The sequence below is a fragment of the Schistocerca serialis genome, chromosome 3, assembly GCF_023864345.2.
Source record: "Schistocerca serialis cubense isolate TAMUIC-IGC-003099 chromosome 3, iqSchSeri2.2, whole genome shotgun sequence".
NCBI lineage: Eukaryota > Metazoa > Arthropoda > Insecta > Orthoptera > Acrididae > Schistocerca > Schistocerca serialis.
The window spans coordinates 58,235,242-58,251,254 of record NC_064640.1 but is presented as its reverse complement, the minus strand read 5'-3'; the positions used below and the strand labels follow the sequence as shown (position 1 = coordinate 58,251,254).

The 16,013-nt window shown below is 40.4% G+C and overlaps 1 protein-coding gene across 3 annotated transcripts in view; it reads left to right on the top strand.

The window, feature by feature from the left end:
• LOC126469708 (dihydropyrimidinase-like) overlaps positions 1–16,013 on the top strand; it is a 202,792-nt gene that overhangs the window by 169,956 nt on the left and 16,823 nt on the right. For 2 of the 3 annotated variants that reach the window (XM_050096893.1, XM_050096890.1), the window contains exons 8-9: positions 50–297; positions 15,646–15,871. In XM_050096893.1, coding sequence (XP_049952850.1) covers positions 50–297; positions 15,646–15,871 — 474 coding nt within the window. Of the gene's footprint in view, positions 1–49; positions 298–12,581; positions 12,815–15,645; positions 15,872–16,013 lie in introns of all 3 variants that reach the window. The other variant, XM_050096891.1, reaches the window with a different exon arrangement.

Sequence of the window (16,013 nt, the reverse complement as noted above, 5' to 3'; positions counted from 1 at the left end):
GGTAGAATTTAATTTTTATGTTATGCATGCATCACGCATTCCTTTGTAGGTGAATTGTCCCCTGTACGTAGTGCACGTAATGAGTAAGCCAGCAGCAGACGTGCTGGTGCAGGCACGCAATGTCTCTTCTGCTTCTGGGCAGAGCCCAGTATTTGGGGAGACACTGGTGGCTGCCCTTGCATCTGATGGCAAGCAGTACCGCCACACGTGCTGGTATCACGCTGCTGCACATGTTGTTAGTCCTCCCCTTTCTCCTGACGCTGACACCAAGAACCATCTCCTTCGTCTTCTGGCTGAGTAAGTATAGTGAAGGATGCAGGGCTTTACCTTGTAAAAGGCTCACTGTTGGTGATGGTCCTGTTTGTATGCATATTTAAGAGTAGTTGCATTCAGTAGACTTAAACCAAATTGATACAATGATTTTTGTAGATGTACTATGAACAATTTTCTAAGGCTGAAAATGTATATAGCGTGGTGTGAAATTGTTTAGCACCATCTGTTAAATCTACTGTCTTAGTGTGTGAGTATTGATGATGTGATGCACATCTTGCAACAGTGACGCACACACTGTAGACAAAGCAGAACTGCCTTGTCAGTTTTTGAAAACTAAAATTAGTGTGGTATAGAAATGACACACTATCTCTACTTCTTCTCGCTTCTTCTGTTGTTTCGATGATAGTTCTTTTACTAACAGTTTTTCCTTATACTTTTCCTACTTGTTTCACTTTCCTCTCATTTCTATACTTCAGGAGAGGTCTGGTTTCCATAATTCTTTTGAAAACATCACTCTTAAATTTCCCCTCTCCCATTTGTAACTTCACTCCAAAAACTGAGCAATTTGTAACTCTCTCTTTTAGTTAATTCCCTGTTGCTCTTGTCACTAATCCCTGTATTATTCTAAATAACTCCCTTCCGTATTCTATCTTGTTCTTCTGGTACAGCTTTCATCATAGAACACTGTATCCATATGTCAAATCCTTGTCACCAGCTATGCACACATACTAGCTATGCGCACATACGCAGAAGCACACAGCTGGGAGTTCCCTCACTTGGTATCATGTGGCGTCCACTCGCCGAATGTGGGACAACTAACCGTGTGGCTGGGGCCACACTGCTAAGAAAACATACTCTACACAGCTTCATCACAATTTAGCAGCAGTGATGCACCCAGCAAGCTTTTGAATGCATTAAGAATTAGACTTTCTTTTTAGTGTCAATTTTCCGTTTTCTATGGAGAAAATATGTGCTGTACACCTGAGATTCACTAAGTGTTACAACAGTGACTGACTGTGATCATTTATAACAAAAATTAAAGTGATAATTGAACATTTAATGTTATTGACAGTCATTGTTTAGCTGTGGATCTGTAAATTTGCGTGAAAGAATACCTGATGAAATAATGCTTGCTTTGTCTGCTGCTAAAATAGCAGTGACATCGAGACATGTTTTGGACAGAACAAGTTAAAAAGATTTATGTTGAGAAACGTGATAAGACTATAATTGTGAGCAGTGTAATAAAGAAGAAAAACTTCAGTTCAGGTATACCATAGGTTTATGTGAGTAAATTGAGCAAATGCACAAATAAGACTTGTTACAGTTGATAACATGAACTGCAATGAATGGAAAGAGAGGGAACTGTAAAGTGTAGCGGTAAGCAAAGATATGCATTATTCCAATAAACTTCTGTGTGGGTACTTATTCAGATAAGTAGGTCATTCAGACAAATTTATTCACCAATAAATTATTTGTAACTTCAATAACAAATAACTTATTATGTGACTATTGTTTCTTTGTTTACTACTTGTACAAAATTCTGTAACTAATATTTGGTCCCTTGCCTTAGTGCTGTTTCTATTTTTATATATAACTTATTATCAATTTATGCAGAAATGTGCCTTAATGACTCAGTGGCTTAATTTCCAGACTACAAAACTAAAGATTTGGCGTTCGATCCCCAGTTGGTCCTAAAATTTTCTGTTACTTATCACTTCTTTCACCTATACTGATGACAATAATGTGAAATCAACCTGCACTGTAATTTGGAGTACATGTTGAAATGTAGAGCCCCGTTCATGGCTCTATAAGTCAGTTAAGAGATGGGAGGAAGTCAAGGGCACACCACCGTACCTCATAAAGCAGTGAAGTGTTGAAACCAACCTTAGAGTTGAGCACAGCTTTATTTGATTCATGGAATAACAAATAAAACATAAAAATACTCATAGGCGGAAGGCCTCAGCAGTTGCACTACAAACACGGTCCCATTAAACTGTACCTGCCAGTACTTCTCCCCCTCCCCCTGCTAACATTTGCAAGTACTCTACGTAAGCAGCAAGAATGTAGATGACAAAAAACTTTTACTCTTAAATGCCTTCCTTACGTTGCTAACACTATCAGTTTATCTTCTGGATATTATTATGCAAGTTGTTAGTGTCGTAATGCTACCTGCTGATTGAACCCAGCAATAACTTGGTGATTGCAAATGATGACCATCTTCAGACTTTTAACCTAACGTCTCCTGAAATGTTTATGGAATGATGCTAAACATCCAGCATCATCCATAAGTGTTTTAGGATTAACTCTGAGTAAGCTAGCCATTAGAATATGGAACAGGATGTTCGATCTGCCCTGCATCTATTCAGTTATATAGAGCTTTGAGATTCATAAAGTCAGAAGAGACGCTGGGTTTGAGTACATAAAAGTTCATAATATTGCATCACACAGACAATTTTTGTATTGCAAAAGCGTCAAGAGACGATTGGAAAATGTTTTTCGCCTTTCTGCTCCAGTTGCAATTATTGCAGCAGTGTCTTGCCCATGAGTCCACCTGTATTGCTGTCCATGACCGAGGGAGGCTTAACAAACTACAAATACATAATAGCCACAGAAATGTCAAAGAAATCCAGTTGTGAGTTTCAAATGGTACATGACATAAATAGATTTTATTTGAAATGTGATTTGACAAGTGAAGCTAGCGTGAATTGTAATGAATTATTTGCTAAAAACTACAGTGGGATTGGCAATTTATCACTGTTTGCTGAAGAAGATTGTGAGTTGCAAGTTGTGTTTTGTTATCATGAAATAAAGACGAATTTGGGGCGTATAATGCTCCATATCGCCTTTGCACATGTAGAACGTATTTTCTTTAGTGCCACACTGGCAAATCTTCGAAAATCAAATAGTTTCTGATGAGATGTTTGGGAAAAAGAAAGAGTTGTTCTGAAGACTGATGTAAAAGGAACAAAAAGGACCTTCATTTAATAAATGACAAGGAATTGAGGAATAAATGGTATTTGATTTCAAATTTATCTGTTATTCTTAACACTTTTTATTCACAGATGATGTAGTATTTTTATACATGTAAGTCAATAATGTTTTGAGTTATATTTGAGTCACAGATAGGCACAACAAAGACTCAGTTATAGCTTTCGGCTATTAAGGCCTTCATCAACAATAGACACACACATGTACTCACACTCACGCAAATACAACTCACACACACGACTGCTGTCCCAGGCAACTGAAACCACACTGTGTGCAGCAGCACCAGATCATGACGGGAGTGGTGACCGGGTGGCGGTAAGGAGGAAGCTGGGATAGAGAGGGGAGGGATAGTATGGTGGGGATGGCAGACAGTGAAGTGCTGCAAGTTAGATGGCGGGCAGGGGAGAGGTGGGGAGGAGGGGGGGGGGGAAGTAGCAGAAAAGGAGAGAAATAAATAAAAAGACTGGCTGTGGTGGTAGAATGACAGCTATGCAGTGCTGGGATGGGAACAGGAAGAGGCTGGATGGGTGAGGACAGTAACTAACGAAGGCTGAGGCCAGGAGGGTTATGGGAATGTAGGATGTATTGCAGGGAAAGTTCCCAACTGGGAAATTCAGAAAAGCTGGTGGTGGTGCGAATGGTCTATATGGCACAGGCTATGAAACATGTCATTGACATGAAGGATATCGTGTTTGGCAGCGTGTTCAGCAACGAGGTGGTCCAGCCCTCCATTTAACTTGTAGCACTTCACTGACAGTCAAACCCCACCATACTATCCCTACCCCTCCCTGCCCCAGCCTCCTCCTTACCCCCCCCCTCCCCTCCCCCCCCCCCCCCCACACCAACTCACCACTCCCACCGTGCACTGGTGCTGCTGCACACAGTGTGGTTTCAGTTGCCTGGGACTGCAGTCATGTGTGTGAGTTGTATTTGCATGAGTGTGAGTGCGTGTGCGTACGTGTTTGTATTGACGAAGGTCTTAATGGCCGGAAGCTATAATTGTGTGAGATTTTTTGTTGTGCCTATCTGTGACCCAGCATCTTCGCTGTATGATGAGTAGCAACTTTCATTTTCATAATATTGTTACAGTCAATCCTGGATTTTCCATTATTTGATATGATTTATTTTTGTTATTCATCATTAATGTATGTCTGTATTTGTTTTTCATCGTTTGCGTAAATTTCACGTAACTCTGGGGGTAGGTGAAGTGCATCACACATGAACGAACTGCAGATTCCAAGCATATGTGCAAGTGAGTGGAGGTGCACGAAACCTGTCTGGCTGTGAACAAATGCATGTGCTGTTGTGTCGGCCCAGTAGCTTGTGTATGTGACCTCATGCTTCTGGCATTAGCATTGGTAATCTTTGGAAACTTCCGCCACCATTTGCAAAGCATATTACTGCTCTCACGTGGGCCATGTGGATAGGTCATGTGCTTGCAGGGCTTTATTCCATCAGCATTAAGCATGCTTACTGACGGAAAGAGTTTGTCTTTGCCCCCCATATTCCCCTCTAGTGTTTTACATGAAGGCAACACTTTTCCATTTGAGCTGTAATATTCATTACAACCTCCTCTTAGTCCCATCATAAACACAACTAGTTGCAGCTTCTGGAGCATTATTACAATTATAATCAGTACTGCTGTACATATAATGAAACAACACACACGACATAGCAAATGAAAATGGCCTATGGTCACTGTATATCATAATCAATGAATCATTCCCAAATGTAGCAAAAAATTTTGGACCAAAGTTGCAGTAGAAATTCTTTTGCACACAATCTCAACACCAGTTAAAACAGAGGAAATTATAAGCTTGACAAGTTAGTTAAAATATCCTAATTCTGCTCAGCAACATTGTGAACATATTAAAGAACTGGAATCTTGTCCACATTTGTTCAGTCATGCGAATGACTAATGGCATATTTAAAGAGGTTGGTGGAAGAAAATACTAACCCTCAGTGTATTTTGAGGTATTGCATGTTATATATTCAGTTAAATGTAAAGACAAGAATAAAAAGAGTCTTGTTTTATTCATTTTATGTGGTTAGAAGCATTTTCTCAGAGTACATATGGAACTGCTCATTACCAGTATGTGATGCATTCAAAGTGAAAGTGATTAGACTAATCCTTACTAAATTGAGAGTCTAATCCTTACTAAATTGAGAGTTAGCACTCTCTTTTGCTAAACCCTTCATTTCCTCGCTCTAATTATGTGTAGGTTTGTAAAAAGGCTGTGCCAGTAAGTGTCGCTTAAACTCTGTAATTTTTAAGTGAAGCACTTACTCGATATCTTCAGGCTATGGCGCAACAGTTAACGGAAGACTTTCAATGGTTAAGTATAATGATGTCATTTGATGCTGTTGGAACTGTGCTATTCAAGAGTGTTAATATTTTACAAGTACTGAAATGGAAGATACTTGGAAGCAAAGTTTCTGTAACATTGTAGCAGCTTAAATTTGAATAATAAATGTTGAACACAGTCTGATGTTACCAATTATTAAGAGCAACAAATTTTTAGGGCAATTTGTATTTACAATATTTGCACTAATTTTGTTTCATGAAACAAAATTAATCGTGGACTGTTGAAAGAACTGTTATGTCGTACTGTATTCATTGTCATAAGCAGTGCAGATGTGTTTAAAATGAGTCCTGTAGCTTACCTTCTGTCGGCGGCCTTGTCGTGATGGTAACACCATTTCCCTCGGTCCACAGAAGTGCTGTTGGGCTAGGCTAGCACTTCAGTGGGTGACTGTCCGGGCTGCTGAGCACTGTTGGCAGGCGGGGTGTACTCAGCCCTGGGCAGGTGAATTAAGGAGCTATTTGATTGAGTAGTGGCTCTGGTCATGAAAACTGACAGTGGCCAGGAGAACAGTGTGCGTACCACTCACCCCTCCATATCCGCATCCAGTGACACCTATAGGCTGAGGATGACATGGCGGTTGGTCGGTACTGTTGGGTCTTCCCCAAACTTGTTCAGACCGAGTTAAGTTTTAGTTTTTAGCTTGCCTCCTAGTCTAGAAGAATACAAGTAAATCTAGCCAAGGGATACACTTAGATTTTGATTGGCTTTGGATACGTTATAGAGTAGTCCAAAAGAAGAGATACGTATTTTTTAGATGTGCTCACATGGCTGTTATGGGGTAAAACACCCCACTGAAAAAAAAATGCATTCAACTGTTTTTTGGCCCAAACAATCCTGCAGTTCCTCGTTATTGTAGAGATTTACAGTAATATTAAAACAAGAATGTACAAACAATTTCAAATATAACATAATTAAATCTGAAAATGCTACAACTTGAAAACAAAATATGCCAAATGTTAAAATAAAACACATTTACAACAAAAGATATTTTATATTTCATAAAATTAAAAGAAAAAATAAATCTCGAACAATATATGTAGCTTATACATTTTGAATATATTTATCTTGGTAAGACTTATTAAACAACCCAACATGACTATTGACACTGATGCAAACACACATCAGGCACTCATACAGCGATGTAGAGATGTTTCTAGCTTATTTCTGACAATCGTTGGAATACCAGTTCATCATATATTATCGAATTTGGTAGTAACAATGCTATATGTTTTGCTGTTAGTCATAAGTCGAAATGGAAAAACAAAATAGTGGCGGGAGGGAGTTAGGAGATTTCGAAAAAGACTTTTTCAGCAGATCTCAGTTTACCTTTATAACATACTTCAACAACCATAGAACTTTTATTTGAAGTTCTTTTAATATTTGTTACCATTTCATTGAGGTTGTTTCGTTACCTGTTACCGTTTCATAGGTATTGATTCAGAAATATCAAACTCAGTCTTTTTCAAGGGGGTGTTTCATCCCCTTTACCGCCGTAAGGGCATGTAGGAAAAAGTCTCTTCCTTATTTTCCTCTACACTGCAACATACTCAAAGCTGATTAAAATCAAAGTGTGTGCCTTGTATAGGTTTGCTTGTTAGTGAATCGCTACTGCCAACTTATGGGGAAATACACTCCTGGAAATTGAAATAAGAACACCGTGAATTCATTGTCCCAGGAAGGGGAAACTTTATTGACACATTCCTGGGGTCAGATACATCACATGATCACACTGACAGAACCACAGGCACATAGACACAGGCAACAGAGCATGCACAATGTCGGCACTAGTACAGTGTATATCCACTTTTCGCAGCAATTCAGGCTGCTATTCTCCCATGGAGACGATCGTAGAGATGCTGGATGTAGTCCTGTGGAACGGCTTGCCATGCCATTTCCACCTGGCGCCTCAGTTGGACCAGCGTTCGTGCTGGACGTGCAGACCGCGTGAGACGACGCTTCATCCAGTCCTAAACATGCTCAATGGGGGACAGATCCGGAGATCTTGCTGGCCAGGGTAGTTGACTTACACCTTCTAGAGCACGTTGGGTGGCACGGGATACATGCGGACGTGCATTGTCCTGTTGGAACAGCAAGTTCCCTTGCCGGTCTAGGAATGGTAGAACGATGGGTTCGATGATGGTTTGGATGTACCGTGCACTATTCAGTGTCCCCTCGACGATCACCAGTGGTGCACGGCCAGTGTAGGAGATCGCTCCCCACACCATGATGCCGGGTGTTGGCCCTGTGTGCCTCGGTCGTATGCAGTCCTGATTGTGGCGCTCACCTGCATGGCGCCAAACATGCATACGACCATCATTGGCACCAAGGCAGAAGCGACTCTCATCGCCGAAGACGACACGTCTCCATTCGTCCCTCCATTCACGCCTGTCGCGACACCACTGGAGGCGGGCTGCACGATGTTGGGGCGTGAGCGGAAGACGGCCTAACGGTGTGCGGGACCGTAGCCCAGCTTCATGGAGACGGTTGCGAATGGTCCTCGCCGATACCCCAGGAGCAACAGTGTCCCTAATTTGCTGGGAAGTGGCGGTGCGGTCCCCTACGGCACTGCGTAGGATCCTACGGTCTTGGCGTGCGTCGCTGCGGTCCGGTCCCAGGTCGACGGGCACGTGCACCTTCCGCCGACCACTGGCGACAACATCGATGTACTGTGGAGACCTCACGCCCCACGTGTTGAGCAATTTGGCGGTACGTCCACCCGGCCTCCCGCATGCCCACTATACGCCCTCGCTCAAAGTCCGTCAACTGCACATACGGTTCACGTCCACACTGTCGCAGCATGCTACCAGTGTTAAAGACTGCGATGGAGCTCCGTATGCCACGGCAAACTGGCTGACACTGACGGCGGCAGTGCACAAATGCTGCGCAGCTAGCGCCATTCGACGGCCAACACCGCGGTTCCTGGTGTGTCCGCTGTGCCGTGCGTGTGATCATTGCTTGTACAGCCCTCTCGCAGTGTCCGGAGCAAGTATGGTGGATCTGACACACCGGTGTCAATGTGTTCTTCTTTCCATTTCCAGGAGTGTAGCTACAGGTGATAGCAATAGTTTACAGATAGTCTGTACATTCCGATTCCTAATTGAGTGATGTAAGTGGGAAGAAGAGTGTTGTCCACAGTGACATATATTGGGCCATGCGATCTGATGAAATCATGGGATACGTGCCACATTTTCCATGTGGTTGTGACACAAAATACAGCTATGTCCTCAATGTTGATTTGATACTGGGCCACTGAAACTAGTACAGACATGAACTCTGAGCTTTTGCTGATGCGACTGATGCAGACAGTTGTGTGCTATAGGCCAGACTGGTGTCTTGCATGCCATTGCATCAAATTCCAATAGTCCAGAAATGGCAAACATTTCATATTACCGTGGTCATGTAGTGTTAGAAAGAGACTTGGTTCAACCTATTCTGCAGGGCAGTTATAGTTAAACGTTTGCTACGTGAGCAAGTATAGATAGGAAACAGTTTACTGTATTGGTACGCAATGTAATAGGAATTACGTTCAGACTGTGCACTGCAGGATTTTCATTGCTAGTGTCATGGCTTGTTGTTAGGGACTGGTACTGGTATGGCAATCAGTGTGAATTACATTTGCAGATGGTCAACATGGGTCAGGACTTCACTTGTACAACTGTTGTCAAGACAGCTGAACATTTCAGTCCTGCGTTGAAAAAATGTTGCAAGCAGTTTTGAAATGGTATCTCTAGTGTGGTTCCAGGCCATTGTGGATGCAGATTGTCATCACATAGAGCAACGTTTGTAATCTGGAATGTAAACGTGATACCCAATCAGCAAATGTTACCTACTCGTGGAAATTTAACTTTTTCTTTCAATGGTTTATTCATTATTCCTCTTCCAGATGTCCTTACAAATGTTTTTACAAAGTTTCATTGTCCTGCGATCACTCATTTTTCGTGGGGACCTTCTCAGATAATGAAAGTTTAATTAGGACCGTCCTATAAAGTGATGGCACACACAGGTGTCAAGTGCTACTGTGGTAACTAAAGTCTGGATGCCTGTTATGTTGCAGGGTAGAAGAAGCTTATGCCAAGTGTGATCATTTAGAGTGATATTGGATACAATGTGCAGTCATGCCTTCTTTATGTTGAGGACAAACAGACCAACAACCACTACACTGGGTCACCTTAGAGCCTTCAGGCAACTCCACATACCATATTTTAGTAGGATTATGTCCATCAATGTGTGAGCTTCTTCGAAGAAGATATTGTTGCTTCCCTGATTTTAGTGTTCGCCGTACATGTTGCTACACATTGTAAGGTGGATTGCAGAATGTATTTGGGGTATGACTGATCAGCAGTTCTTCAGCAACCATTGCTCATGCTTTATGGACTACAGACTAAACTGCATGGTGGGTTGTTTACCAAGAAAGTACCCAGGTCACCTTTTATTACACACCGAAACATTTAAAGACTGATGCAGCATGCAGGAGCTTCACACCATATCTGCCAGATTTTGTACACAATACTATAATCTTAAAAATTGTGAATTGTCATGTACCTAATCTGTGTTGCAGAACTAATTTCAATTACATGGTTATTACCTGACTTGCAATTTTCACAAATGTTTGTGTGTATTCGCTGGTAGGTAGGGGCAGTGGCCATTGTTAAAATTTCTCCAGATGCTCATCCAATCTACAACCTTTTCCATGCATAGAGCATTAATCTGCTAGAATATTCCATCATGTTAAGGGTGTGTGAACAACTTGAAATGATAAAACTTCATTTATTTAACATAATTGTTGGTCTGGTTAATGCAGCAATAAAACATTTTATAAGCATTCTGAAAGTAACAAGCAGCTATAAACAATTTATATATATGCAGGAAGTAACAGGCCATACAATTTCTCATTTACAAATGGGACTGTGACATCCTAGGTTACATTTGGTACTTGCATTTGACAGTTGGCTCAAAGTGGCAAGATACTTTGACTCGTGTCTTGTGGTCTTTCCTTCCTTTTCAGTTTTGTGTTATATGTCTCATCTGTTTTATTCTCACACTTGTGGCACTATTTTATTAGGGACAAGGGACTGATGACCTTGTAGTTTGGTCCCTTTACCCCTCTTTTAAACAAACCAAACAACCTTGACTCATATATATACAAAGATGATGTAACTTACCAAACGAAAGCGTTGGTATGTTGATAGACACACTAACACACACAAACACACACAAACACACACACAAAATTCAAGCTTTCGCAACCCACGGTTGCTTCATCAGGAAAGAGGGAAGGAGAGGGAAAGACGAAAGGATGTGGGTGTTAAGGGAGAGGGTAAGGAGTCATTCCAGTCCCGGGAGCGGAAAGACTTACCTTAGGAGGTAAAAAGGTACAGGTATACACTCGCACGCGTGCACATATACACACATATCCATCAGCACATATACAGACACAAGCAGACATATGTAAAGGCAAAGAGTTTGGGCAGCGATGTCAGTCGAGGCGGAAGTACAGAGGCAAAGATGTTGTTGAATGACAGGTGAGGTATGAGTGGCAGCAACTTGAAATTAGTGGAGGTTGAGGCCTGGTGGGTAGTGGGAAGAGAGGATATATTGAAGGGCAAGTTCCCATCTCCGGAGTTCTGATAGGGTGGTGTTAGTGGGAAGTATCTAGATAACCTGGACGGTGTAACACTGTGCCAAGATGTGCTGGCCGTGCACCAAGGCGTGTTTAGCCACAGGGTGATCCTCATTACCAACAAACACTGTCTGCCTGTGTCCGTTCATGCGAATGGACAGTTTGTTGCTGGTCATTCCCATATAGAAAGCTTAACAGTGTAGGCAGGTCAGTTGGTAAACCACGTGGGTGCTTTCACACGTGGCTCTGCCTTTGATCGTGTACATCTTCTGGCTATGGCAGTGCCATTTCACTGCAACTGTCAAGTGATGTTGCTGTTGTCACTTTACCACCTTCCACCGTGCCTGATGGATGTGTCCCTAGAGTTGGGTTGTGAATGATTTGCCTGTTTCCCCAGGAAAAGGATCTGGCGTTCTAAAAGCATAAGGTAATCAGGGATTATGTTAAGCTGTTGTGACAGAATATCTGTATTTTGTTTGTTCTCATTGTTTAAGCCATTCTATCTTTTATTACTTTCTTGCTTTTGTTTTTTGTTTTTATTCAATTTTAAAATGCAAAATACATAATGCATAAATATAGTTAGCATAAAATTAGTGAAATTTGTCTGAAATGGAATTTTGATTAAAATGAAACATGGGGTAGGTATTAAATAGTATATTTCTCAAAAACGAAGTAGTCTTGCATAATAGTGGTAGTTAGTAATGATTTTTATTGTGGCATAAACCCATCAACTATCTGCTGCACTTTAAATTTTTGTTGCATTGCACTAGGGTTTTTCCTTTTGAGGAGTATTTCTGGACAGTAGCTTAATAGTAGGGTATGCTTGTAGTCTTGCAGTAGTGTCCCAGTGCTTCTCTTTCATGTTTCGTTGAGCTAGGATGTCTCTTCTGTTAATTGCAAATAGTGTTTTTTGTAGTATTTGCGCCATAAAATATTGACAGTGTCACAGGTGCATATCATATCTTCATTTCACCAGTGCTGTTGCTCCCTCATTTCTTATTTACATTTGATTATTCTGTATTTTGTTGATTCATTGAAAGTAGGTTTCTTGTGAAAGAGTTACTTTCTTGTTCCAGAGTAAGAGTTTTTTGATGTTATAACTTCTGTTTTTCTGCATTTCTAGGAGAAAGATTAATATGTAGTGCTACAGACCAATAATAAAGTACTAATTCAACAGCAACAGGCAAGCTGTATGCCAATATGTATTTCTTTGAATACATTAGCATTTTTCATTCATGAAATGGAATGCAGTTCAGTTGCACTGAATTGGGGCTTTCAGTTAGACGTCTTATGTGTATAGGTGTGCAGACAAATGAATTTATGTTGTGACACAGGTGAACTGCCCCCTGTACATCGTGCGTGTGACAAGCAAGTCTTCAGCTGCCATCGTAAGCTCTGTCCGCAAACAAGGGGTAGTCGTTTTTGGCGAGACACTCGCCTCTTCTGTGGGTACAGATGGCACCCGGCAGCTGGACAAAAGCTGGCTGCATGCTGCAGCATATGTTACCAGTCCTCCGCTTCGCCCAGACCCTACTACACCTGAGTACCTGCTCACCATGTTAGCCCAGTAAGTTCTGTTTTTCATTAACCTAGTCCCCCAGTCCTTACCCTAGCCACTGCCCTGATTTAAGTAGATTTGTTCTTTTTCTTGCCTTGTTTGTAGTCCAGTACAAGAGCACTTCTAATAAATGGGCATTACATTCACAGTTACAGTTTTGAAGTACTACTTATTTTCTTTTCATTTTTGAATGCCATATAGCAGAAAGGCGCAGAGTAATATTATCACATTTATGACATATAAAATGAAGTACTGAAATTTTTCACTTGGATCAAATAGAGGAATGGACTTTAGTTTTCCTTAGAAGATGCTCAAGATGAAAAATTGTTGCACACACAACTTACGTACATTAAGTTAATTGATGGTGAGTCAGTAACCCCCCCCCCCCCCCCCCCCACCCCCCACCCCCCAAAAAAGTGAAATAAGTTAGTGTTGCAAATGTTGTTGCATTCGGCAGCCTGCTTCTACGACACCATTAGGTTAAAATTGACTTTTTATTATTACTGTTAAAATGTACATAGATATGTCGGTTAATAATATGTGATGTTGTTGAAACTTTGACAGAACATAATTTAAATGAGAAGAAGAGTTCAGATTTAGCAGTGAGTAGATTGAGTGTGCATTCATTATTAAAATAGTTAACCATTTCGTTGACCTCAGTGCCAAGTTAATTCCTCATTGCCCCATTCTTATCCTGGCTCCCCAATGCATTTCAGATTGTAATTTTTGATATTGTTGAAAATATTTTCTCTGTGCTAGGATATGTGTCATTCCTTAGAAGACCTATTGCCCAATTTTTTTGTATATTTGTTAGCTTTCCTAGGTACTACTAGTATTTATGAGCGTAGAGATAGTATCTAAAACAAGAGAAAAGAACATGTTGACCTCTGTAATGAGTTTTATTGATTCAGTGTGTCATGTCTTTCAAAACATGTTAGGTCTTTTACATAATCCCAGGTTCCTTCTAATTTCTATTAATCTGCGATTTCAGTTAGCCAGTCTCTTCATCTTTTCTATGCTTCCGGTATTTGAAAATGTTTCATTGCTTTTTGTGATGGGCCTTACTGTAAGTATGGAATCCTCTGCAACTGTCAGACAATCTGCAGTGTGACCTGACCCACCTATGTCCAGGGCAGATACCACTAGGACATCACTATCTGTCCAATTCTCCTTGTCACACACTGCCAGCATAACTCTTGTTTTGATTTGAAGGCTTCCTAAGATGGCACCTGTGCACCTCTTATGATATATGTGTGTGTTTCATATGTGGTGTGTATTTTACCAAGTCTTAGTTATTGAATTTTATTAAGTGCTGGTAATGTTAATAGTCCTGTCTTTTCAAAGTTGCCAATGGTTGCTACATACCTCTTCCTGAACATATTGTGTTGGAGTAAAGCAAACATACAAGAGAACTCTGTCCTGAATGCCCCAGTATTCCAAAGGTTAAGCTGGTGGTTTGGCTATGTTCAGTATTACTGTTACAAGTGATGAAATATGAATGATGCTCTTAAATGCTTCTCAGTCACTCAAATAACACTTTATTGGGAGAAAAAATTTTAAACAAGTGCTTAATGATTCAGTGCTCTTCCTGTCTCTCATTTACTTCGCAGTATTTCTGCTGACTTGCTAACTGTTCTGGTGTCCCATATAACAAAACTTGCATCAGTACTCTGCTCTGGCTGTGAAACATAATAGCCAACACCACTGCGTTTTAAGTGTTTCCGTACTGCTATTTCTTGTAACAGGCCTTTAGCCAAAAGGAGTAAGCTGGGTTGTAATAGCTGACAATGATCTTTAAATCAAACAGCTCTGGGCATCACATTCATTACTGATGAAAAAGCAGTACTAGACAAAGGTCTGTACAGATTAGGAAAGTTACATTGTCTTGCTGTTCCATATGGAACCACTGGTAATGCGTGGTAACTACCCTCGGATAGATAGCTGTGATGGTGATACTAAGATGGTTTCTAGCCCAGACTCTAAAACAACTGATTACTCAGCCTCATGCGGGTGGGCATGCATGCATTCAACTGTATTTTTTAAAGAGTTTGGTGATTATAAGACTTCAGTGATTTAACTGAATAGTTCAACTAATAAATATTTCAGTTTTCTATATGCTCAATGTTCTGTTCTCACTGGCTAACGCTCAATGTTTAAAAGAACGCTTTTCTTATGCCTGCAAGGGCATCTTCTAGCTTGAAGGCAAAGACACCTCACAGTATAGAAAATTGGAAATTTTCTTCTGAGGTTTGTGGATGCAATGCAGAAAGGCTGTTTCTTTCTTATATTAATGATTACTAATCCAGCACAACTCAAAACCTGGTGCTTTTGCGTTGTTTTTTGCATAAATTATTGTGAACATTTCAGATGGTCATTACAAATCAAATTCATAATATGAGCATAGTTAGATGTGTAAATATGTAGAATATAATGTTAATGATATGCGGGCAAATGAAAGAAGAAGAAAATGCTAATGTAAAAAGCTTTAATACTACTATATTTTTGACATTGTGTAAATATCTTATGCATGTGGACATGCCTTATCTGTCCTTCACTCCCCTTATATATATATATATATATCTCTCTCTCTCTCTCTCTCTCTCTCTCTCTCTCTCTCTCTCTCTCTCTCTCTCTCTCTCTCTCTGTCTGTGTGGTGTGTGTGTGTGTGTGTAAATAGATGTGTTTATAGTGATTGTGTTCTCTAAAGATTTTTAGAAAATATTTGTCTGTTTTTTGTTTTTTTTTGTGTGTGTTTTGTTTTCTCTCCCTGCATTGTTAATGTCAAAGATTCCCATCTTTCACGAGCTGAACAAACTTACTAATAAATTTTGCTATTTTAGAGATGGACTTCAGCTTGTTGGCAGTGATAACTGTACATTTAGTCTGGACCAAAAAGCTATGGGTAAAGATGACTTCACTAAAATTCCAAATGGTGTAAATGGTGTTGAAGACAGGATGTCAGTAGTGTGGGAAAAGGGTGTCCACTCTGGAGTCATGGATGTAAAACGTTTTGTTGCTGTCACCAGCACAAATGCAGCAAAAATATTTAATATTTATCCTAGGAAGGTGAGATTTTTGGTCTGCTACATAACATGTATCATAGAATGGGTACTGAATTGTAAAAATTTGTAACTTTAAATCTCTTTCATAATTTTGCACATTGAACAAAAGTTCCAAACAGAAAATACTTAGTTTTTAATTCTTCATT